The sequence below is a fragment of the Solanum lycopersicum genome, chromosome 7 (genome assembly GCF_036512215.1).
Source record: "Solanum lycopersicum chromosome 7, SLM_r2.1".
NCBI classification, from domain to species: domain Eukaryota; kingdom Viridiplantae; phylum Streptophyta; class Magnoliopsida; order Solanales; family Solanaceae; genus Solanum; species Solanum lycopersicum.
Window position 1 is genome coordinate 4924039 of NC_090806.1, and position 27876 is coordinate 4951914.

Consider the following 27876-nt stretch of genomic DNA (forward strand, 5'->3'; position numbering starts at 1 on the left):
CAACATAAAAGCTCTGGAAAAGCTTCAACTACCACATGCTACTCCAACAAAATCATCTTTTTGAATGTGGACAAAAGCATTGTATTATTAATATTTTTTTTGTTTTAATTTATTTAATTTATTCATTTTCACTTGACTGAAATATAAGAAAGTAAGAAGAAATATAAATTTATAATTTTAAATTAAAGATATTTAAAATATATATCAGGATATTTTTTAATATTGTGATCTTAAATATGCTATATAGAAAAGTAGAATCAAAATATTTGTAACGACCCGCTAGGTCGTTTTGAGAACTAGGACTAGTCTGACTCCTTTTAAAAATTTAAAGGGGTATTTTTTTTGCTATTCGAAGACTAAGAGTATTTAGTTGATAAAAATTTTTAGGGAAGAATTAATATAGTTAATAGTTAGTGGGTCATATCCATAATTCATTTAATACCTTTTTACTTGACCCATTAATTGATTTAGGTTAGTGAGGTTAGTTTATTTGCTATACATAATTAACATTAGAAGCGCAGAAAAGAAAATAAGGTTAGAACCTACCTTGTGCGACGACGACAGGAACGGTGACTTCATCGATTCCCAGGTAAACCAATTCAAATTTTTTTTTTATGTGTGTATATTTAATTGTAGGATCTGTACAATTTTTTTTGCTTATAATTTCTTTATGTATCTTTCTTTATGGCATTAAAATTGAGGGGAGGACAAGAATAATAGCCAATCATGCCAATGATTGGCATGCATTTAGTAGTGACTTTTTGAAAATTGTGCATGTTGTGTGCATAATTAATTTTTCTTATAAAATGGTCACGTTGCAACAGTGCTCTTTCCAGCGTTGTTAATTGGGGGAATGTGATGCTTATTTTACTTATTTATCAAATCAAGATACTAGCTTTTGATATATTGAGATAGGTAATTAATTATTAGATGTATATTATATGATCTAACATTGAATTCTAGAGTATTTAGAGAGGTTAAAGTTAAATTCTTGACTTGAAATTTAGCAAATATGATAAATTTGGCATACAAATTTTATCAAGGCTTGGAGCTAGATTAGAAATATGAGTGAGTTTTAGGGTCTACGATAGACATATAATGATTTGATACAAACTCGCTTACTTACGAATAATTGCATCATTGGTAGATCGTGAACGTTCCGAAATTTTGCGAAAAGGGGAGGAACTACCTTGAGGTTTCGTGGCACGAGTTCGGCACTGAGGTATGTTAAGACTTTTAGACTTGTTGAAGGACGTTTTCCTAATTAAAGATTAAAAATGAAAATAGACAAAGGAATAAGGGGGAAAGATGGTGGTCTCGTATTAATGGTGTGACGGGCATTGGTACGAGTACCGGTGTTATAAAAAGGAAAATTACTATTATAGAATGTGGATTGAAATTTGAGAATGCCAAAGCATATGGGCATTAGCTGATATATTATTGACTTGAATTCCTTGTGTGATTGTGTTTTATTTATTTCACCCGTATAGTTGTGATAATTGAGGTGGTTATGTATTATGTTCATATTGATTGATTGAGATGCATCATCATCCCCTCTATTGAAATAATATTGTGCACATGCATAGACATAAGACTGAGTATAAGTTGGGCACGTGGAGATCGTCCGTGCTGGGGATGGTGAGATGTTAAGATTGTAATTTGGGCGCGTGGAGACCGTCCGTGCGAAAATTATTTGATATTATGATAGTGCGTTGAGATTGTCCGCACAGACACGTGGAGATCGTCCGTGTCGGTATATGGACCTCGCGAGTCCCCCATGGGTCATGAACTCTCGATGTATTTCCGAGGAGTATCATGTATATACGGTTGAGTGAGTACTGGGTATTCTGAGACATATCATTACATGGCATCATATTGCATTGCATTTCATCCCATCATTCATTCTTGATGACTATATGTTTCGTTGGTGTTTGGAAAATATTAAATGTTGATTTCCTTTATTGATGAAACTTAAATAGTAAGTGTAATATATATATATATATATATATATATATATACTTGTACAATCTAAGAAATTATTTTCTTATATAACTCCCGTCACTACTTCTTCGTGGTCGGTCAATGAGACATACTGAGTACACGTGGTTTCGTACTCATACTACACTTGTTGCACTCTTTGTGGTGCAGATTCGATTCCAAGTAGGAGCACATCTCGAGGAGCAGTTTGAGTCCGAGTTTGGAGTGTCTTAGAGTTGTGGTGAGCTGCTTGACTGTTCCGTGGCCCACACCTCCCTCTATCTTTTACTTATTCTGTTATTCAGTATTCAGACAGGATATCCCTTATGTTAGATTTGCCTTTTTAGTTTCAGACTTGCATCGTATTTAGAAGCTCTTGTACTCATGACACCATTTCTTGGGTAGTATTTTTTTCAGTTTTTCCGCATTCGTACTTATAAGAACTCAGTGTTGGAGATTTGGAAATTGTTGTCTTTTCACTTCTTGTTAGTTAAGTTTGTTAAAATATGTTGGTTGGCTTACCTATTGGTTGGGAATATAGGTGCCATCACGATTCGTGATTTTGGGTCGTGACAAATTTGGTATCAGAGCTCTAGGTTCATCGGTCTCAAGAGTACAAGAGCAATGTCTAGTAGAGTCTTGCAGATCGGTATGAAGACGTCCATACCTATCTTCGAGAGGCTATAGGACATTTAGGAAATATTCTGTTCTTTTATTCCTTATCGTGCACACTTGACCTTGTAGAAATTCTAATCTTGATATCTCATTCTCTCTCAGATGGCGAGGAATCGTACGTCGGCAAGTGGTGGTCAGGATCCTAATCCTGCGCCTGCTTCTGGGGACCCTATCCGAGGTAGAGGTAGGGGACGAGCTCGAGGTCGGGGTAGGGGCCGTATTGCAGCACCTGTGGGTGGTCAAGTACCAATAGCTACCCAGGGTCATGATAGGACCGTACCTCCTGATGCAGATGTTCTTCATGGGGATGTGCAAGATCGTGTCGAGGGGGATGGGCCAGCTCAGGCTCCAACCAGTACTATTGTTCCACCAGTGCTTCAAGATACCCTGGCTCGTATGTTAGGAATCCTAGAGGGGATGGCCCAGGCAGGAGCTTTGCCTGTCACATCTGATGGCTCACAGACCCGTGTTGGAGGTCAAACTCCAGATCCGATAGTTGCTCCAGATTCTCAGACTCCCAGGACTCAGCCAGCTGCCGCTGTAGCTCCTCGTTTGGATAGTATGGAGTTTCCAGATATGACATCACATTTGGTGAACAAGCCTTCTATGACTATTGATGAGCAAAAGATGTTTGGGAGGTTCAGACTAATGAATCCTCCTACTTATACTGGTGACTTAGCTGAGGATGCATATGAGTTTATAGTTAGTTGTCATGAGAGGTTGCATAATCTTGGATTAGTGGAGTCTCATGGAGTTGACTACACAGCGTTTCAGATGACTGGCTCTGCTAAGCAGTGGTGGAGGGATTATATTAGTAGTAGGCCAGCTGGATCTCATCCACTATCCTGGACTGAGTTTACTCAGGTATTTCTATCCAAATTTGTTCCACGCAGTGAGAGGGAGCGCAAGAGGGCCGAGTTTGAGGGTTTGCAGCAAAATGGCATGTCAGTTGCAGAGTATGAGGGTAAATTTCATGCCTTGGCTAGGCATGCTTCGATGATACTTCCCACAGAGGCTGAGAGAGTGAGGACGTTTGTTAAGGGGCTGATTATTCCAATTCGTCTAGGAGTTTCTCAGGTTGCTGCTTCTGGTGTTCCATTCCAGAAAGTGGTAGATGCTACTAAGGAGTTGGAGATGATTCGACGTGAGGGATTTGAGCAGCGAGAGGGCAAGAGGACTCGTTATTCAGGTGATTATGGTGGTGCTCCGTCTATGAGTCGGGGTTACTTGGGCAGAGGTTATCACCCTCAGTCCAGCAGACCCATTCATGCTGCCATACCAGCGTCTGAGGCTGGTTACGCTGGGCATAACTCTTCGAACTCGGTACATACTTCGCAGGGTTCATCTTCTAGACCTGTAGTTCGTGGAGGGCATTCTGGTCATTCCGGTTCCTCTCATCAGCCGGCGTCTCGTAGGGGTTGCTTTGAGTGTGGTGATATGGGACACTTTGTGAGAGACTGCCCTAGGACCAGACGTGGTGGCTTACATTAGGGTTCTCAGGTTTCGACTTCCAGGGCTGCACAACCTCCAGCTAGGGGTGGTGCACAGAATGGTAGAGGTGGTTCTCATTCAGGTAGAGGTGGTTCTCCTTCTGGTCGAGCTGGTGGTCGTGGAGGTCCACAATCTGATGGAAGTCGTTCTCACTGTTATGCTTTTCCAGGTAGGCCAGAGGCTGAAGCCTCAGATGCTGTTATCACAGGTATTATTCCGGTTTGTCATCGACCAGCTACTGTATTATTTGATCCAGGCTCTACTTATTCTTATGTGTCCACATATTTTGCTCCTAGTCTGGATATATTGTGTGAGTCTCTTGATTTGCCGATACGTGTTTCTACTCCTGTCGGGGATTCTGTAGTTGTAGATCAAGTGTATCATTTATGTACTGTTACTTTGATGGGGTATGACACTCATGCAGATCTAAAGGTCTTAGAAATGATAGATTTTGATGTGATTCTTGGTATGGATTGGTTATCTTCTTACCACGCAATTTTAAATTGTCATGCCAAGACCATCACTTTAGCTATGCCTGGAATTCCTATAGTAGAATGGAGAGGTACTCTTAGTCATCCTTCTAAGGGTGTGATATCATTCCTTAAGGCACGTCAGTTGGTACAGAGAGGATGTTTGGCTTACTTGGCCCATATTCGAGATACTAGTATTGAGACTCCTATGCTTGAGTCTATTCCAGTGGTGAGTGAATTTTCAGAGGTATTCCCGACCGATTTGCCAGGTCTTCCACCAGATCGTGATATTGATTTTTGTATCGATGTGGAGCCAGGCACTCGGCCTATTTCCATTCCTCCTTACCGTATGGCACCGGCTGAATTGAAAGAGTTGAAGGAGCAGTTGCAGGATTTGTTGAGCAAAGGTTTTATTAGACCAAGTGTATCTCCTTGGGGTGCTCCAGTATTATTTGTGAAGAAGAAAGATGGATCTATGCGTATGTGTATTGACTATCGGTAGTTGAACAAGGTAACCATCAGAAATAAGTATCCGATACCTCGTATTGATGATTTATTTGATCAGTTGCAGGGTGCTTCAGTTTTCTCCAAAATTGACTTGAGATCTGGCTATCATCAGCTGAAGGTTAGGGCGGAGGATATCCCTAAGACGGCTTTTCGAACACGTTATGGTCATTACGAGTTTTTGGTGATGTCTTTCGGACTGACTAATGCCCCAGCAGCTTTTATGGACTTGATGAATGGAGTGTTCAGACCGTATTTAGATTCCTTTGTTATTGTCTTCATAGATGACATATTGATATACTCACGCACTAAGGAGGAACATGAGCATCATTTGAGGATTGTTCTTGGGATTCTAAAGGAGAAGAAGCTTTATGCAAAGTTTTCAAAGTGTGAGTTTTGGCTTAGTTCGGTAGCATTCTTGGGACATGTAGTGTCCAAGGAGGGTATCATGGTGGATCCTAAGAAGATCGAGGCGGTTAGAGATTGGGTCAGACCTACTTCAGTTACTGAGATTCGGAGTTTCTTGGGCCTTGCAGGTTATTATCGACGGTTTGTTGAGGGTTTCTCATCCATTGCATCTCCATTAACTAGATTGACACAAAAGGAGGTGACTTTTCAGTGGTCTGACGAATGTGAGGTTAGTTTCCAAAAGCTCAAGACTTTATTGACTACTGCTCCAATTTTGACCCTACCCGTGGAGGGAGAGGGTTTTGTTGTATATTGTGATGCTTCTCGGATTGGTCTTGGTTGTGTGTTGATGCAGAAGGGAAGGGTGATAGCATATGCTTCGAGGCAGTTAAAGGTTCATGAGAAGAACTACCCTATTCATGATTTAGAGTTGGCGTCTGTTGTGTTTGCTTTAAAGATTTGGAGGCATTATCTTTATGGTGTGCATTGTGAGGTGTTCACGGATCATCGTAGTCTCCAGTATATATTCAATCAGAGGGATCTCAATTTGAGGCAGAGGAGATGGTTGGAGTTGCTCAAAGACTACGATATGACTATTCTTTATCACCCAGGCAAAGCAAATGTTGTAGCAGATGCCTTGAGTCGGAAGGCGGTAAGTATGGGTAGTCTAGCCATGTTACAGGTTGGCGAGCGTCCTTTAGCTAGGGATGTCCAATCCCTGGCCAATAGCTTTGTGAGACTTGATATTTCAGAATCTGGTAAGGTGTTGGCTTATATGGAGGCTAGGTCATCCTTGTTGGAGCAGATTCGGGCTCAACAGTTTGATGATGGTGAATTATGTAAGATTAGGGACAAGGTTTTAAAAGGAGAAGCCAAGGTTGCAATTCTTGATAGTGAGGGAGTTTTGAGGATTAAGGGTCGTATATGTGTTCCTCGTACAGGTGATTTGACTAGATTGATCATGGAGGAGGCTCATAGTTCGAGGTACTCTATTCATCCGGGGGCTACTAAGATGTATCGTGACTTGAAGCAACACTATTGGTGGTGTCGTATGAAGAGGGACATAGTAGATTTTGTATCTCGATGTTTGAATTGTCAGCAAGTGAAGTATGAACACCAAAAGCCTGGAGGTATGACTCAGAGGATGCCCATACCTGAGTGGAAGTGGGAGCGCATTGCTATGGACTTTGTGGTAGGGTTGCCACGTACCTTGGGTAAGTTTGATGCTATATGGGTCATCGTGGATCGACTGACTAAGTCTGCACACTTTGTACCAGTTCAGACTACCTATAACTCAGAGAAGTTAGCCAAGATCTATATTCAAGAGATAGTTCGTTTGCATGGGGTTCCTATATCTATTATTTCAGATCGTGGCACCCAATTTACATCTCATTTCTGGCGGTCTATGCATAAAGAGTTGGGCACTCGAGTGGATCTTAGTACAGCCTTTCACCCTCAGACTGATGGTCAATCTGAGCGAACTATTCAGGTTCTTGAGGATATGTTGCGGGCATGTGTGATTGACTTTGGTGGTCAGTGGGACCAGTTCTTGCCTCTAGCGGAGTTTGCTTACAATAATAGTTATCACTCGAGCATTGAGATGGCACCATTTGAGGCTCTGTATGGCAGGAGATGTCGATCTCCAATTGGCTGGTTTGATGTATTTGAGGTTAGACCATGGGGTACAGATTTGTTGAGGGAGTCCTTGGACAAGGTCAAGTTGATCCAAGATAGACTTCTCATGGCTCAGAGCAGGCAAAAGAGTTACGCAGATAGGAAGGTTCGTGATTTGGAGTTTATGGTTGGAGAGAGGGTTCTACTTAAGGTTTCACCCATGAAGGGTGTGATGAGATTTGGAAAGAAGGGCAAGTTTAGTCCAAGGTACATTGGTCCTTTCGAGGTTGTGGAGCGTATTGGTGAAGTGGCATATCAGTTGGCTTTGCCACCTGGGTTGTCAGGTGTCCATCCTGTATTTCATATTTCAATGCTTAAGAAGTATCATCAGGGTGGTGATCATGTGATTCAATGGGATTCAATGTTACTTGATCAGAATTTGACTTTTGAGGAAGAGCCGATCACCATTTTGGATAGGCAAATTCGGAAGCTAAGGTCCAAAGAGATTGCTTCAGTAAAGGTTCAGTGGAAGCATCGTCCAGTGGAGGAGGCTACATGGGAGACAGAGGCAGACACGAGGAGTAAATATCCTCATCTTTTTGAGCGTCCAGGTTAGCTCTTTTCCTTTTCCGTTCGAGGACAAACATTTGTTTAAGTGGTAGGTGATGTAACGACCCGCTAGGTCGTTTTGAGAACTAGGACTAGTCTGACTCCTTTTAAAAATTTAAAGGGGTATTTTTTTTTGCTATTCGAAGACTAAGAGTATTTAGTTGATAAAAATTTTTAGGGAAGAATTAATATAGTTAATAGTTAGTGGGTCATATCCATAATTCATTTAATACCTTTTTACTTGACCCATTAATTGATTTAGGTTAGTGGGGTTAGTTTATTTGCTATACTTAATTAACATTAGAAGCGCAGAAAAGAAAATAAGGTTAGAACCTACCTTGTGCGACGACGACAGGAACGGTGACTTCATCGATTCCCAGGTAAACCAATTCAAATTTTTTTTTTTATGTGTGTATATTTAATTGTAGGATCTGTACAAATTTTTTTTGCTTATAATTTCTTTATGTATCTTTCTTTATGGCATTAAAATTGAGGGGAGGACAAGAATAATAGCCAATCATGCCAATGATTGGCATGCATTTAGTAGTGACTTTTTGAAAATTGTGAATGTTGTGTGCATAATTAATTTTTCTTATAAAATGGTCACGTTGCAGCAGTGCTCTTTCCAGCGTTGTTAATTGGGGGAATGTGATGCTTATTTTACTTATTTATCAAATCAAGATACTAGCTTTTGATATATTGAGATAGGTAATTAATTATTAGATGTATATTATATGATCTAACATTGAATTCTAGAGTATTTAGAGAGGTTAAAGTTAAATTCTTGACTTGAAATTTAGCAAATATGATAAATTTGGCATACAAATTTTATCAAGGCTTGGAGCTAGATTAGAAATATGAGTGAGTTTTAGGGTCTACGATAGACATATAATGATTTGATACAAACTCGCTTACTTACGAATAATTGCATCATTGGTAGATCGTGAACGTTCCGAAATTTTGCGAAAAGGGGAGGAACTACCTTGAGGTTTCGTGGCACGAGTTCGGCACTGAGGTATGTTAAGACTTTTAGACTTGTTGAAGGACGTTTTCCTAATTAAAGATTAAAAATAAAAATAGACAAAGGAATAAGGGGGAAAGATGGTGGTCTCGTATTAATGGTGTGACGGGCATTGGTACGAGTACCGGTGTTATAAAAAGGAAAATTACTATTATAGAATGTGGATTGAAATTTGAGAATGCCAAAGCATATGGGCATTAGCTGATATATTATTGACTTGAATTCCTTGTGTGATTGTGTTTTATTTATTTCACCCGTATAGTTGTGATAATTGAGGTGGTTATGTATTATGTTCATATTGATTGATTGAGATGCATCATCATCCCCTCTATTGAAATAATATTGTGCACATGCATAGACATGAGACTGAGTATAAGTTGGGCACGTGGAGATCGTCCGTGCTGGGGATGGTGAGATGTTAAGATTGTAATTTGGGCGCGTGGAGACCGTCCGTGCGAAAATTATTTGATATTATGATAGTGCGTTGAGATTGTCCGCACAGACACGTGGAGATCGTCCGTGTCGGTATATGGACCTCGCGAGTCCCCCATGGGTCATGAACTCTCGATGTATTTCCGAGGAGTATCATGTATATACGGTTGAGTGAGTACTGGGTATTCTGAGACATATCATTACATGGCATCATATTGCATTGCATTTCATCCCATCATTCATTCTTGATGACTATATGTTTCGTTGGTGTTTGGAAAATATTAAATGTTGATTTCCTTTATTGATGAAACTTAAATAGTAAGTGTAATATATATATATATATATATATATATACTTGTACAATCTAAGAAATTATTTTCTTATATAACTCCCGTCACTACTTCTTCGTGGTCGGTCAATGAGACATACTGAGTACACGTGGTTTCGTACTCATACTACACTTGTTGCACTCTTTGTGGTGCAGATTCGATTCCAAGTAGGAGCACATCTCGAGGAGCAGTTTGAGTCCGAGTTTGGAGTGTCTTAGAGTTGTGGTGAGCTGCTTGACTGTTCCGTGGCCCACACCTCCCTCTATCCCTCCCTCTATCTTTTACTTATTCTGTTATTCAGTATTCAGACAGGATATCCCTTATGTTAGATTTGCCTTTTTAGTTTCAGACTTGCATCGTATTTAGAAGCTCTTGTACTCATGACACCATTTCTTGGGTAGTATTTTTTTCAGTTTTTCCGCATTCGTACTTATAAGAACTCAGTGTTGGAGATTTGGAAATTGTTGTCTTTTCACTTCTTGTTAGTTAAGTTTGTTAAAATATGTTGGTTGGCTTACCTATTGGTTGGGAATATAGGTGCCATCACGACTCGTGATTTTGGGTCGTGACAATATTGTCAAAAAGTATGATTTTAGAATGAAAACAACCTACGAGAAGAAGTAAGACAAACTAATTAAAATAGAGGAAGTATCATAAATATCGAAGCAATTCTCAATTTTTTAATGTGTTGCCCCGATTATTTTCGAATTGTGTAATTCTTGAGTGGGCAAGTACTTCTCTCCAAGCCAACGAGAACACAAGACCTCATATAGTGTTTGTAAGCCCTAACCAATAGACTAAGTCCTTCAACTTGTTTCAGGAAGTATCAATTTATGCATTTATATTTATTAAACTAAAATTTAACCACCATATATAACGTAATTTTCCGACGAAGAAGTATCGCTCGACATCCCTTGGACTAAGGTAGGTCCACCACTAAACATGAGTTGTATTGTAGTGTTGAGACTGTTTCACCTTTAATTAAAATTCTGCCCAACAAACTTCTATCAATCATAAATAATTAAGGAATCGTGTAATAGCTAAATAAGAAATAAGTTATATATACATGTTTTTTTTTATACCTCATATGATATTTGGTAAGTAAATAGGAAAATAAGTTATTTATCTATAAAAAATAATACGATATGCGATTAATAATTTTAAAATTTGCATAACTAATATATGTATAAATCATGAGAATTTATGTAATATTTTATATAGAAATAGAATTATAGAATATTGAACAATTAATACATATATAACCACTTTCTACATAACTAATATATAGAAATAAGATAATATTATATAAACTCATTCAATTAATTTGTATATTACTAATATCTACGTAATTCTACCGATTACCGCTCAGCTAATCACTACACCTATTCTTTAGGCCTATCAGTACACATGCATATCATGTCTCCCCACCCACACATTTATTGACCATCTTAGACAGGTTCTCAGATTTATGGTGAATGAAGTTAAGGGGACACCAAAATTTTCTTTTGTTATTAATAGGGTACAACTAGTAAGGGTCCAATGGATTATCCAAGTTTTATTTGATCAAAATTATATTATTTATATATAACTAAAATTATTTATTTATTTGACATTTTGAATTCTTTTAATTTCTTTATTTAATATTTTATATTTTAAATTCCTTTAATGAACAAAAAAGGGTCTAAAATTACCCTTCATTCACCTATTGGCTCCAAAATACTTTTTCCATCCATCTATTGGCTCCAAAATACTCTTGTCATCCATCTTTTGGATTCAAAATTAACTACTTATTTAACGATTTTAAATTTAAACTATTTAAATATTTTTCTAAATACGTTGCACTCAACTATTTGTTATAATTTAACTTATTATTAGAATTTTAAAAAAATCAATCTACTACCCACTTATTACTAATTAAACCTCACCAAAAAAATAAATTCCTCACATTACTAATGCAACAACAGGGCAACTACTGCCAACGAGTGTTTTTAAAAATTTAAGGCGAAAATATCTATAGAAGTATATTATCATACATTCAAATGTCTAAATTAAAATTACCGATAAACATAAAAGTCTGACGGTTCATCTTAATTATCCTTTCGTCTCAATTATGTGATGTTACTTTGTCGATAACTTTTTTTTAAAAAAATAATATGCTAAAGGTTTTAAAGCAAATCATCAATATTTATGAAATCATTTTTTAAAAAAATGCATGCATTAATTCGGGATGTACTACTTCTTTACCTTTACTCATAAATTTCGAATTCAAGCTTGAAAGAGAATCATATCGAAAATGTTCTCCTAACTAAGTGGCTCAACCAAAATTTAATTGGGGTTTCAATTCGGACTCGAATAATTTTGGATGTCATTTTCAGGAATCTGTAATTTTGTAGTGTTTTAGTAGTGTTTATCGCGATTTCGATATTATATTCGATTTATTAATTGGGTGGGGCTTAGTTAGTAATGAGTGGGTAATGAGTTGATTTATTAATTATATTAATAAATTAAATTATAATCAATAGTTGAGCGTCAAGTATTTTAAAAAATATTTAAACAATTTAATTTTAAAACAGTTAAATAGGTGGTCAATTTTGAAGCCAAAGGTGAACGACAAGTTATTTTGAAGTCAATAGGTGGATTAGAAGGGCATTTTAGAACCAATAGATGAATGTAGGATAATTTTATATCATTTCCAATACTTTAAGGATATTTTAAGTTTTTTTCCATTTAGTGAAAATCATCGCTCTATCATGTTGGTTACCAATTTTAAGTACTAATTGTGTAACAAAGTTCGTAAAAAAGACATAATCGATTACCCATTCTCTATAAGTGATTTATGCCAAATCTCTTAAAAGTCAATCATAGTTATTTATAACAAATTTTAAAGTGATAGAAAATAAATTATAATCACAAGAAAATTATGAAAAACATAATTTTATTCTTCAAGATAGCGGATATAATTTTATTGGTTCCTTGATTCTTCTCTCATTAGATACTGATCCATAATTTGAGGGCAATTTGTGGTATATTTATTTGACTTAGGATGATTAGGACTTAATCTACATAATTTGAGGGTGATTAGTGGTGTATTTCTCAAACTAATATAATTTAGACTTGATCTACATAATTTGAAGCTTATTAGTGACGTATAATTTGGGGATCTACATAATTTGAGGACCCTTGACGGCGTATTTATCAAATTAGATGATTTGATTCGATCTTAAATACCATCAAAGTCATAAATTAGTGTGTAAAATATGGTTTATGAAATATGAAAAAATAACATAATATTTTCTTCATCTTATTTTGTGTGACACTATTTTATCTGACACGGTGTTTTACATAATCAAAGAAAGACTTTCAAAATTTATGATCTTAAATAAACTTTCTATATTTGTATGGTCGATCGTAAATCAATTTATCAAGGATAAAAGGAAAATTTTTAAGTTAAATTGTTTCTAATTATATTAGGATGATATTTCTTTTGAGATGAATTAATAAAAGAAAGGATAGCACATAAAATCGATAGAGCATGTCTAATTGATCCGTATGAAAAAAGATTTCCTTAGGATCTCTTTCTTTTATCAAAGATCTTGAGTTCGAATTTTATGTCTGGAATTTTTTTTTTGGTTAGTAGTCATTTTATTTTCTTTAATAGACCTTACATGACGTGAATCTAAATTAATTGAGCTCATATATAGAAATGAAAATTAAAGAATAAATAATACAATTATCACTAGTTTAGAGTCTAATTACGTGTATTTTCTTTAAATTTTGAAATTATCTTTTATACCACATTTATTCTCCATATATATGTATCGGATGCACACCGATATATGCATTTTAGAAATGCGCAAGTCAAACTAGGTGTCTGTTCTAGATACATCGTATCCACGCGTGATTCACATGTATATGGAAAAGTGACTCTTTCTCTTGTTAGGATTGAAATAATTAGGTGTCATGCGGAAGCTAGCAAAGCAAAATTAAGAAGACAAACGAGAAATATAACAAAAGACACAAAGATTAAATGTGGTTCGATCAATCGATCTACGTCCACAAAAAGATGAGTAATCCACTATATATAAATAGAAATACCATTAATTAACCCCCTAACCAAAACTCTCAAAGTCCATAGAACTACGTTGTGAATGTTAATTAAGTTATAAGGAATGTTCATCTATTTATAAATTCCTAAACTTTTTCGTACAAGAAAAAGGGCTAGTTAATCCTAACATTTTCTTAAAAGGCAAAACCTAAATTGGTAAGAAACTCAGTACAATTAATACCCAACAAATCACCTCTCTCCTATCTCACTCGCCTCTCTCCTCTCTCCCTCGCCTCTCTCTTATCTCGCTCGCCTGCCTATCTCCTTATGAATTTAAATTTCATAATGTATTTGGTACCAAAGGTATATTCATATAACTTGAAATTTGATCTACAAAATAATTATTTAGTGAGACAATATAATTAAATTCATACTTCTTCGAAAAATAAATAAGAATCGCAAATAATAATCAATTTAATACTTCCTCTATTTCAATTAAATAACACGTGACATGTTTCTAGTTAACTCCGTTAATTTGACTGGAAATTTTTATTAATTACTCTTTAAACGTCCAAAAATGTCAGAAATTAAAAACGATGCCTTATACAGCTATTACAGTATTTTGTCCAAAAATAAGTATTTATTTCCTATATTTTAGTTAACTGATACCACATAAATAAAACGAGAAGCCAAAAAATAATAAATATATATTAACAATCTGTTTGAGAAGAACATATATTAACAATAAACAAAAGAGCAAGACAAAATTTTCTTGTTCGAAGAAGTTTCCTTTATTGTGTTTGTATATGTATGTAGATCCTACATTTTCCCCTATATTAAAGTTTTTATTTTAATGTATACAATAATATTAATTGCCTATGTTTTATTGTATTTCTTATTGTACACCACAAAAAAAAAAAGATTTAGAAACAAACAAATCTCATAGCTAAATAGTAAAATTAACCGCTAATTGTATTAAACGATGAATTGGAGATACATTTTTCGTTAACTTCAAATAAAATAACGATGGACTAGTGAAAAAGTTCATTGTAAATGTAATAATTTTTAGTAGGGTTAGAATTGTGTATAATTTTCTCTCTCTCTTTTTTAGAGTAAAAGAAAATTTATGATGCTAAAAAAAAGTTAACTAGTGCACTTACAAATTTTAATTTCATGGTAAAAAAGCTATCTGTCATACTATACAATTCACTTTTTTTCTACTTTGCCTTTCTCGTTCGTCTCTTTTTCGATTTCGCTTGTCTCTCTCTTTTCTCTTTCAATTTTGCTTGTTATGTATATATATATATATATATATATATATTCACCGTTTGCCTCTCTCCTCTCTCCCAGTCTCGTTCACCTCTCTCCTCTCTGTAACATGTAGCTACAAAATGCAATTATTAAACTATAGCTATGCAGAATATTTAAGCTATTTTTGAGTGGATATATATGAAAATTCTCTTTAAAAGAAAGTAATATTTTTTTGTATTAAGAAACTATTTTATTTTAAGTGATTTATTTTTTCAATTGCAAGTTTCTACTGTAATAAAATCTCCTAAAATCTAAACAAATATGATAGGTCATATTTTTATAGAATAATTTCATTATCCTTATTTTATATTCTATCAATTTTTTAATATTCAAAAATAATTTCATTCAATTAGAAATTTGAAATTATTAAAGACAATCCTTTTTGGGAAGTTTCCTTTTTTTTGTATTATTATCTTTTTTTTTCATATAATATAGACACGTAGTGATTCAATCATTATTAATGTTTGACAAAGTTATCAAAGATTGCTCTAGAGACAGGATCAAAACCAATCTATTCATGCAAATTAAATGAAAATGACATTTATAAGATTTGCAAAATACAAAACACAACTACTTGAAAATTTTAGTTCATGTTTTATAATGTTTTCTTAGGGAGTCGTAAATATTACTCCATTCGTTCTATTTTATCTGATATGATTTTATTTGGTATAAAATTTAAAGTAAACGAAAGAAGATCTTTCATATTTATTGTTCAAAATAAATTTTAAACATTTATATAATTATAAATCATTTTAAAAAAATTTAAAGTTATAAAAAAATATTTTTTTAAGATAAATTAAATAAAAAAGTATATCACATAAATTGAGATCAAGAAATTCCCTTTTTTTTTAAAAGAAAAAGAATATTCACACTATAATGTCATACCATATCGTGTATATATCCTTGTAGTTGAATAATGTAGTAGTAGGTACTTCAGGTCTCTTGAATCGACGTTATTTTATTGATTAAAAGTGACTAGTGAAAGTGATTTAAAATAATTATATATTGTCTCACTAATTAATAATTTTCATGTTATATTTCAAGTAAGATATATCTGGATACATATACTTTGTCATCAGATATACTCTAAGCATACAAATATATAAAGAGAGATCGCAAAAGAGATTGGGAGAGAGACGAGTAAGAGAGGAAAGAGGTAAGCGAAATAAGATTGAGGCGAATGAAAAATATCCCAGATACATGCCTACGAATCACACTATATAAATACATATGTATCTGGGATATGAAATACATTCTGAATTACAGATACATACACAGAGAGAGGCAAACGAGAGAGTTAATATACGACATACACATATGAGTTCACTTGAATATATTAGATCAAAATTTAAACCCTCTTAAACTTGTAAAAAGAAACTATTCGAACTAGCTAAGAATATGCATACTATATGTAGGATGTCATGAATAACAGTATCCGTATAAAATAATTATAAATTAGTTATTTTTAAAAACCTCAGTATTTTTTTTCTAACTATAAAAATGATAGTTACTATCTATCTACTAATGTGGATGTAACTTGGAGACCACATATAAGGAAAATGGAAAATAATTGGTGAAAAGTGAACATTGTGCTTATATATAAACCAATCCAAGATAGCACTTTTATAATGTCACCCTACTCCCAAAATACTTGTACAATTACTTAAAATCTCTTCGTAAATTTTATTTAGATATTTTACTTAAATTTTATTTTAATTAAATATATGAATAAATGATAAAAACGGGTTTGCTAAATAGTTTCAAACTTAAAATTTTGATTTATTTTTTTTTTTGCAACTTCTCAAACATACAATACATATATAAGTTAATCATGTAATATATATCACTTTTTATTGTTATATAAACCAACATCAATTTAAATCAATCTGTATTTACATTATTATTGAGTCTAATGCACATAGTTAAAGCAAATATCATCTCTAAGTGAAATTAATATGTCCTTGCGAATACACGTGAAAAAAATCAAAATTTTGAGTCAACAATATTTAATAATAACACTTTATCACGTAACTTCAAATACAAAATAAAAACATAACGACGATAACAACAACAATTATTAAAGTATACCTAATGTATAATCTCATAGATAAATCTAGAAAAAATAGAATATATATAAACATTACTTTCATCATGAAAAAATAATTAAAAATTGTTTTTGAAAGAATTTAGTAGAAAAAATACTGACAATTGTAAAAGGAAGTTAATGTGTTCTACCTTTTATATATATTTTTACTATAATAAAATGCACCAACTTTGAAACAAAATATTTTATTAGTAGATTAAATTAGATAAGTAGCTTCTCAAAATGTTGTCTTTTTGAATTTGAAGGGGCATTTTAAGGTGCTTTTTATAAGTGGGGTTGCATTTTTATTAATGAGGTGTGATGACAGCAAAGACTGAAAAGGATAAGGAAGGGACCATATCTTTGATCTTTTTCTTTTAGTTAACAAGACATAACATGATAGATATACACTTATGGATAGGAACACATGATTTGTCTTGGCTTCAATTTGAGCCAACAATGCCTAACCAAATTTCGATATCAGTAGTGAAATTCGATTAAATTTAGATTTATAAGATTTATATATTACGAGGTTTATTTTTATATAACAACATATTTAGGGTTCTTCAGATTTACGTGAAGTCCTGAACTCATATTTTTGTTTTGAGATGATATATAGTAGTGTTATATTTTTTAAAAAATTAGTCAAATATGCATATGTGAATTCACATACATAAGAAGTATTATATAACGCAATGATGATTGGGTGTACCTCTCTAACTGAGATTTGAAATTTATATTAAAGTCTAATTAAATTCAAATTTATGTATAACGAAATTTATTTTTGAATATTTAAAGACAAATAAATCTCAACCATTCATCGTAAAGTTGTTGATATGCTTGTAGTAAGTCCAATTAATTAGTAACTTGAAAAATAAATAAGTGAAATCTAATATGACAAATTAAATTGTAATGAGAAAGTAAAATGTTTTTCTAGTTATTGGTGTATATGAGCTAAATATAAGATAATATAATAAGGAAATAGATACTTTTTAGAACTTTTTTTTTATGATTGAACAATGTGGATTAGTGGATACATTGGAGTACAATAAATTTCTCAATCATGATAAATTAAGGGAATTTTTAGAAATTACAATGTCATCAATAAAAAAAATCAAGAATATTGCATTGGCCAAAACATCTTGAACTTACAATTGAAATTTTACAAAGAACCCCCTAAAAATAATCCCTCTATATTTACGAAATCATAATAATCTCAAAGAGAAAGATACAATAAAATAAAATTATTGATGGTGCCACCTAGTAATCAGTGAGATCCGTTGAAACCATAAGAGATCAGGTTTAAATCATAGCACGAATGTAACAAATTTTCCAAATATTGACATTGGTGGAATGCAAATAGATACCTTGTACTTGCAAACTAGTCCAAAAATCATCAAAATAACTTTATCTCAATTCCAATGTAAATTGATGTCCGCTCTATGAATTCTCACTAGCCCTTTCCGGCCAATCATCGGCATCATAAAAGAACATTAAAAAATGGAATTAATGGGAGGAAAATGAGATAAGGAGAGAACAATTGTACTAGACAAATGAGTTGTCCAAGTACACAAAAGCTAATTCGAACATCATTAATAACAGACACGCCTCAATCTCAAATATGTTGAGATTGATTATACGACTCTGTACTAGCTCGAACATTACCATTACTTCTTTTTTTTAGAAAAAATGTAATTAATAGAAGGAATAGGAAAGTAGGAGAGAACAATTGTACCGGACAAAAGAGTCCATGTACACAAAAAGCTAAGTCGAACATCATCAACAATAACGGACACACCTCAATCCCAAATAAGTTGAGATTGATTATACGACTTTGTACTTGCTCGAACATCATCAACAATAACAGACACGCCTCAATCCCAAATAAGTTGAGATTAATTATATGACTCTGTACTAGCTTGAAAATCATCGAGAATAACAAGACACACCTTCAATTTGTGTTCAAGAAGAATACAAGACTAAACGCCTAGAACAAAGAGTACATTGATATTTCCTCTTAATAATGAAGCAAAGAGGAAGAAAACAGAATTTTGAACGACTCTCAACATCAACAGCTTGAACTTTGCCACCACAAGAAGGACAAGCTCCTGATGCAGCTTGTCTTCCAAGCTCTTTCTCTTCTGAATCACAAATATATATTATCAAACACATTTTTTTTTTACTCTTTGTATCTCACTATGTTTCGTTGGGGGAAGGGAGTATTTGTTTATATTTCTCTTAAAAAATGTATTGATGTGATTGGCATGTGCACTTATATAGATGTGGTATCAAGTGAGTAAAGGATTTTTACGGACGGTGATGTATAATACATAAATATGTCTTTTAAATTGATCTTAGCTGATAATTATGTCACTTAATTTTTAATGTGTATAAATAAACATGTATATCGTATATGGAATAATAATATTATATTTATATTACGTAGGATATAAATTGTCATGTAAAATACTTCAGATTTAAATTTTCGTAATAAAAGTTGGAGGATGTAGATGTCAGCAGATATCAAGTTAAATACCATATTTAACTTATATGGTGATATCAAGAATTTTTACTGACTGTAAAAATATCCTCTTTATATTTGTTCTACTTTAATCTTTTTAACTTATGTGATAATTTTATTAAATGCTAATAGTGTTCATCAACGACAAAGACAAGAGTTCTAGTAAAGGAATTTAATAAAGATACAATATATAAACATGTCTTTAAAGTAATTTTAGCTGATATTTTTAGTATTATATTTTTGATGTGCATAAATAGACACATATATTTTATATGACATAATAATGTTATGTCTATATTACGTAATACAAAAATTGTCATATAGAATGCTTCAGCAAGTGTCGACCGATACCCTTTCATCAAGAAAATACATAGTATAACTAAAATAATATATATATATAGAGACATTTCTTAGTTTCTATAGGATTTTACTTTTTATGCTTTAACACCTTATAAAAAAATTCTATCTTCGTCTCTATGTTTCAGGAGACACAAATATTTATTTATTTAATTTTATACCATGTTCACTTGTATACCTCTAATATTTAACGGCGTAGATGCAGCATATGTCAAATTATAATTCATATTTAACTTATGTAGATGTGGTATCGATAATTTTTAAAATCTTCTATTTTTTTTCTACTTTATTCATTTTAATGACTCATATAATGTAATTTTATTAAATGCTAACGGTATTCATCAATGACGGAGATCTAGACAAGACTTCTAATAAAGGAGTTTGATAAAAAGCTGACAAATGAGAATCAAATTTGTGCACTTTAGAATTATTTGAACCCTTTTTACTGTATGTGCTAAAACGTTAAATGTGTTATATATATATATATATATATATATATATATATATATATATATATATATATATATATATATATATATATATATAAAATAAAAATTAATTATATATATAAAAGATAATTTTTCGATGAAAAATGTTTATTTGATGAACACGTTCAACTCTATGTAGATCTGCCTTGTAATCGTGGTAAAAAAAATTAATTCAATAATTCCTGTTTTTCATTTCTTAAAAAAGCTGTATCATTACTATATTAAGTTAGTTTTTGATCTGTAAAGGATTTTTACTGTTCTGTTCTGTTAAGTTCATTATTTTCATGTGACCCTATTTAATTGTTACTTTTTCCGATATTGTTTGTCATAATTTCTATTGTTAGAGTCAACTTATAAAAATTTTGACAACAATTAAGATTTATTTTTTTATTATATTAAAATACAAAAAAATTGTAATTTATAGTACTTTTCATATAATTTTAGAATATCTAATTTTTTTGTTTAAAATATCAAATTAATATGATTTAATTTACTTTTGAAAATTAGTCAAATTGACTTTTGGTAATCGCAACATGACAAACAATTCTGGACGGAAGGAGTATTTTTATTAAAAATAATTATTTTAAAATACTCATTAGTTTTTACAACAAAAGAAAATTATTATTTTTTTGCAATCTTTATTGTTATGACTGTAATAAATGTTCTAAGAAAATATACTTAAAGGATTAAGAGAGATGAAAAGATAATAAATTAGAAAAAAAACAGTCTTAACTTTTTTTAAAAAATATTTTCTTAAAAGATGTTAGGAATATTAAAAGTGATAAGTAATAGATGTAGGGTTTTATTTGCCTTGATTTTCTTACTATAAATAGGTTTTACTTTTAGGAAAATATTTTGGATTGACTAATATTTTTTCTTGTAGGAAAAGGTTTAGAACTCTATAAGTAGAGACATATTCCTTCTAACTTAATCAGCATTCACAATGTAGTTTTAAGGTTTTTGAGAGTTTTGTTTAGGAGGAAATTTGTGGGTCACAAATTTAATACGTTATCCCTTGTGTGAACTTCACATGTATTCCGAGCGAATTGGTTGAGGTTGTTTCTCTCTGTATTTTGTACTTCATATATATAGTGGATTGCTCATCTCCTTTGTGGACGTAAGTCGATTGACCGAACTACGTTAAATCTTTGTCTTTCGCTGTATTTCTCGTTTGTCTTCTTACTCGTGATCTTTCGAGATTCGCTTTGCTAGCTTCCGCATTACACCTACTTATTTTCGATCCTAACAATAGTATCGGACAGAATACTTTTAAATAATAAGCAAAAAATAAAGTTAATGTTATAAAATCTAAACTCAATACGATATAAATGTAAAGAGAAGAAGACAAGAAATATAGATGGAAGCGAGAAGACTTTTCTTCTATTCAAGTGTATATCTCAAATGGTGAATGATATCTCTATTTATAGTGTTGAGATATCACTCTCAAAGGTCACCGAATTAATACATACATAGTTATCAAATAAAATCCTAAGGGGTATATTACCTTCTTTTATTTATAATTTTTAAAAGAATGTATAAAAAAATACAATTAATATAAAACGAAAATAGTATAGTAAAACCTCACCACCTTTTTTCTAGCTCTGGGACCAAAAAAAACTAAAATGGTCACAACAAATATACATTGTTTTTTCTTCTTGGAAAATTGGTAAAAATTGTCAGAAAATTTGGCATTTGATGTCCTATACGTTGTTTCGATTATTTATTATTACTTTTTTTTTTGTCTGTTAATTGTAGGAATACGTGTTTGCAATTTCCAAATAAATTCCCGTGAATATATAAGTACGTTTTTTGGTCGATATAATTAATTGATAGGTCACCACTCTTGCCAGCTACAATTATGTTTGAGCTGTCAAAATTCATCAGAATTTTTGTTGTGGTCAGAGGTTTCGAGGCGTTGTCATGATTTGAAATTTATGAGTTTAAAATTTTAGCATATTGAAAATTACTATACATATGTTTTGTCTAACTCCGCCTATGATGGTATGCTTCTTTTTTTGTTAAGTCTACTGATGATTTTAAATATATGAATCGGCATGAGCAGAGACGGATCTAGGATTTGAAGGTTGAGGGTGTCACAATATTTAAGTAAGATAAAAGGACTGATTGCTTTAATTTTGAGTTACAATTCAGGTTATTAATTTAATTTTGTTTTATAAACAAATCGATTAAATGTGCTTATAGAAATATTTTCTTTTATATATTATGTGATCAGAGATAACTAAACAATTCAATTTATTTTTTTTGGAATTAAATGTCTTATTTGCTGAAACTTTTGAAAAAATAGTCACGTTAAACTTTGAGCTTATATAAACCATCTAATAATATTAACAACCCATATGTATTATAGTAAATTTTATTTATTAGTAAAACAAATTATATAAGTACCCTTTGATTTCATAATTAAACATAATCTCACTATTATAACATAGTGATTCATGGAAAAAACACCCTTTGATTTTATTTATGATATATTTTTACTTAGGACCCGTTTGGTAGGAAGTATTAATCAAAACATTTCATTGATTAAAATATAGTTCAACAAAAACATTGTTTGGTTACTTTATTTAACCTAATCAATGGATTAATTATACCTCATACAAGGTCTTTCTTAGAAAGAGAGGGATAGCTAATCCAAGGTTTAGCAATCCTTGGATAAGACCCCTTAAATGACTAAATTATTCCCAAATATTTTTTCCTTTTTTTTTTTTTGTAATTCATGTTCTTTTTTTTATTTATATGAGCATATTTATGAATGTTCGTTGAATTCTCCAAATTTATTCCATGTATTTTGATGGTTTCACAAACTAATATTTTTTTCTCCATGTTTGAATTGTTATATTGGGTTGATTTTTTGTTTTTAAATGTAGTTCGTCAATTGACCACGTGAACTATTTTTAAAAAAAAAATAAGCTAAGCGTATTTAAACAATTTAAGTAGCCTTAAATTCATGTTAAGTTCAAGGTATATTTGACCAACAAAAAATTAGAAATATACCATGTGACATCACACCTCAAAATTAATAATATTTTTATATTTTTTTTAATATTTAACTTGACTAGTTAAATGAAACATAATCTCACAATAACTAAAGGGTATGATAGAAAATAAACTTTTTCTAAAGTTTTAAACCAAACATAAGACTAGGTAGGAAATAATGAACCAAACGCCTACTAAAAAATAATCTCTGCACTACTAAACCCTGCATTACTAATCCATACATTACTAATTCATGCATTACTAATCCTTGCATTATGCATCTTTGTACCAAAGGACCCCTTAGCCAGGTTGTCATCTACCAACACCTTGTAGTCTGTTTGGATTGATAAGTCAAAAGTCATACGTCTGTTTTTTTTTTCTGAATGACAAGAAAAAGTCGCGGTTGTTATTCTTTAGGTGTGCACAGGGTAAAATCTCAGTTCTTATGTAATAGCTCATAAACCACACAGGAGAGAGGTAATCCGCACTAGGCAAGCCCGGTGAGACGAGCTCGACCAGAAGAAAACTCCCTGCTTTCATTGGCAATTAGTTTCGAACTTGAGACCTCCAATATGGAAGTCCCAAGCCTAGATCACTGGACCACTCGAAGGGCGTCCTCTATATTATTTTATGGACATTATTTGACTTGATACGATTTTTTTAAAAAAGAAGACTTTTAAAATTCGTGATCCAAATAATTTTTAAATATATGTAAGGTTGAAAAGCATCTCATTAAGGGTACAAGAGGTATTGTAATGTTAAATTGTTCCTAAGAGGGTGTTTGAATTGTTTTAGAAGTTGATCAAATCTATTTTTAAGTCGGATTTTGACTTGTGAAAGTGTTTGACAAAGGTAAAAATAACTTTAAATATGTAAGATAGTAAAGTAAAAATAACATAAAATAAGTTAGGAAGTGTTTCGCAAGGATAAAAATAACTTAAAATATGTTAAAAACTAAAAATAGGTATCCTCTACATTTTATGTTTTGACTTAAAAATCATTTAAGTTTAACTTTTTATTTTGATGTAAAAATTAATTTCTTTTAAATTACTCTGAATGGGCTCTAATCACAGTAAGATCGTAATATTCTTTTTGAGATGGACTAAAAATAAAAGAATGCCACATAAAATAAAAAGAAGAAAGTAATTTGTAAGAAATTTGAACTTGTAATTTATTCGTATTATTTTGACTTAAAAATAAGTGCTCATCAAGATATTTTTTAGATTATCCAAACAACATAAAATTGTATAAAAGTTATTTTGTCTTCCAAACAAGCTTTTATCTTTGTGCTTTATGAGTGGATGCATGCAAATCTACGGTGAGAAGTGAGTGTTCATTTCCTCATTCATTCATGGTTAGTCAGTGTCCTATCAATTCTACAAAAGACAAAAGATTATTGGTCCAAATGAAGTTTTTTCCAATTGCTTTTATCTTTAGTAACTTATATATATATATATATATATATATATATATATATATATATATATATATATATATATATATATATATATATATATATATATATATATATATTTATTGTATTGTTTCTTTTCTAATAGAAGTCTTTAATTTGAATTTTGAAAATGAAAAAGTCTTTTATAGGGAGCAATGTCCCTCCTAATTATGGGGCCCTACATGGCGCTGAGAAGTGAGTTATTAGGACTGTCTCTTTTCTAATCAGAAGTTTTTTGTTTGAATTTTAGAAATGATTTTTTTTTTGATAAATCCCTCCTAATGGGGCCCTACGTGACGCGAATACAAAATAATCAAATTTCAATATGGACACCAAATACGTAGCGGAAAACCAAAGAATAACTTGATGCTTGTATAAATTGCTCAAGAGTCTTTGATTTCTGAATCCTCAACTAGTGTTAACCATTTGGAATTTTGATATTTAGTTGAAGTTTGAATCAAATAGTTTATGTTGAAGTACTTGAAATACGGATAACTCGATACATAAAGCATTTTGTGTAAATAGAATTTGTGGAGGAGTCATATTTCAAAAAGTTTGATGTGAACAACTTATTCTAATAAAATAACAAGATAGTTACTTTTGCAAACGACGTAATACTTTTAACTATACAAACAAAAATTAAGTTAAATACATTAGTGGGGAGAGTTTTTATATGCTCATTAGTCATTAGGTAATCTATTTTATTCTTAAAGAAATTTTCCCTATCGATATACTTCAATAATTTGATAATGTAATTATTTTTCACATATATAACTTAAATTCAATAATAATTGGTATATGATATGTTTGCCGTTTGCCACATGTTGCTATGTGGGTGTCTTCCTTTTCTTTTGGCCTCTATATTTAAAAAACAAAATACAACATGGTACATTTAGACATTTTTAATTTCCTTTAACAACGAAATTAATTTTGTTGATGTCTATTTATTTCGAACTTTGAAACTTTTATGTCCTAGTTCAATGAAACATGATTTTGATTTCTTGTCATGATAGGTAGGATAGCAATTTGAATTAACTTTAGTTCCTACTTATCACTAAAGAGAAGAATTAAATTTTTATGTCGTATATTAAGCTCTTATTTATAAATTTTCAAATCCGAGTGAATGATCGTTAAAAAATAACCATTTTTAGTATTATTGACAAGAACAATGACATACTTGTATTTTTAGTCCCAAAACTTGGCAACTTATAGCCAAGTGCAATAAATTAAAAACCTTTTGATAAGTTTACAATTATAAAATGATATACACGATATATATAATGTGAAATAAATTGTGAAAAAATATGCTAGAATTTTTTATATAGCCCAACTTCTAAAGAGTTTTGTCACTTGATCTGAACTTATTTCTTCTATTTTTATGATTTCTTGATAATAGGTATTCTTCTATTAAGATTAGGTTTATATTTTGTGCTATACTAAGTTCATTTCTCTTTTTATGTCTTACCTTTTGTAGTTAAAGATATTGCAATTTTGTAAGTTATTAATTGGTTGTTGTGAAAAATATCTAAGGTCTGTTGAGAAAAAATAAATGAAGAAAGAGAGATACAATTATAGGAATTATCTATTTGCCATTTTTTTTGGGACTAAAATTATCTATTGCCTTTTTAAAAATTTATACATGACAATTAAACAAGTAATTTTTTTTTTACTAGAATTATCTACTTATTTACAAAAAGAAATTAAAATTAGCTAACTCTCTTCATTTCTTTTTAGTTGTCATGATAAGATTCGACATGATTTTTAAGAGAAAAAAAATAAGGAGTATTGACAAGTAAAAAGAAGCGGGGAAGTAGTTAACAAGTTTAATCGCTAGACTATCATTACATTGCTCATATTAACATACTTTTTTAATAGAATGAGCAACTAATTTTACTATTTTACAAAATTTGACCATGTTTGATTTCTATTGTTCGAGTAATGAAAAATACCTTTCTTCTAAAGGTATGAAAAATACATTTATTTTACAATGCACGAAAAATAATAGACGACTAAAATCGTGCAAAGCTAAAAGTCTAAATACTAATTCGACCAAAAGTGCAAAGCTAGAAGTCCGAATATTAATTATGTTTGAACCAACATAAATGCCAAAGAAACAAGCTAGAAGTCTGGATACTGATTCGATCGAATAATTTAAGGGTACAAAACAAGTCGCCTAGAACATAAAGAACAAATGTACTTTATTTTAAACCTCAAACAAATAGGCAAACAAAAAAGCTTGCCTTTGCCTTCAATATCCACAGCCTCCACTGTCCCTCCACAATATGGACATGCCCCTGATGCTTTCTTCCTTCCTACTTCTTTTTCTTCTTCTTCACACACATATATCATACGCATTCTCTCTTTCTCTCTCTAGATCTCTCTCTCTAAATTTCTTTCTTTTTTACTCTTCTTCTATGTGTGTGTGTGTCTAATAAATGTTGTGCTTTATATAGGTGTGTTTTGGACTTTTGGTGTGAGAGTGAGCTAAAGTCACTAGTAGAAAAGAAGATGTTGGTGTAGATGGACAAATTCTATAGATAAATATCAAAATTTATCGCTAATTTTTTTTATGGGAAAAAGGATAAATATACTCTTGAACTATCGAAAATATTATGCAGATACCCTTCGTCATGTTTTTGGGACATTCATGCCCCTGTCGTCCAAAATCTAGAGCATATATACCCTTTATACTAACAGATATATACGTATCATAATCTTATTTACCGACCGAAATTTATTAAATATTGAATAGACGGATAAGATTGTGTCACGTGTCCTCATTTAGTCTTCCGTTAGAGTGAAGGACATATATGCTCTAGTTTTTGGATGGCAGGGCACCAATGTTTTAAAAATATAACGGACGGTATCTTCATACCATTTATGATGATTTAGAGGTATGTTTGTCCTTTTTTCCTTTTTATTGATGAATTTGTGAAGGTAATCAAAAGGTTTTGTTAGCTACGAGCAATCTAATGAAGGATTATTGACGAACTTAACGACATTGTATCTAAAGTAATTAAAGTCTTTAGCAGCATTAATAGACTTTTAATTTAAATATTTATATTTATTATTACCGCTAAATATAATATAG

General features: G+C 31.7%; 2 protein-coding genes across 2 annotated transcripts; both read right to left on the reverse strand.

Moving 5' to 3' along the window:
* Positions 1–18033: 18033 nt before the first annotated feature.
* On the reverse strand, positions 18034–19199 carry LOC101252407 (uncharacterized). The gene has a single exon (XM_004242746.5). It carries the CDS (start codon positions 19139–19141, stop codon positions 18932–18934), a length of 210 nt encoding a protein of 69 aa, XP_004242794.1. The 5' UTR covers positions 19142–19199; the 3' UTR covers positions 18034–18931.
* A 7642-nt stretch (positions 19200–26841) lies between these two features.
* On the reverse strand, positions 26842–27277 carry LOC109120649 (uncharacterized). The gene has a single exon (XM_019214650.3). The coding sequence runs from the start codon at positions 27138–27140 to the stop codon at positions 26937–26939; it is 204 nt and encodes a 67-aa protein (XP_019070195.1). The 5' UTR covers positions 27141–27277; the 3' UTR covers positions 26842–26936.
* Positions 27278–27876: the final 599 nt, after the last annotated feature.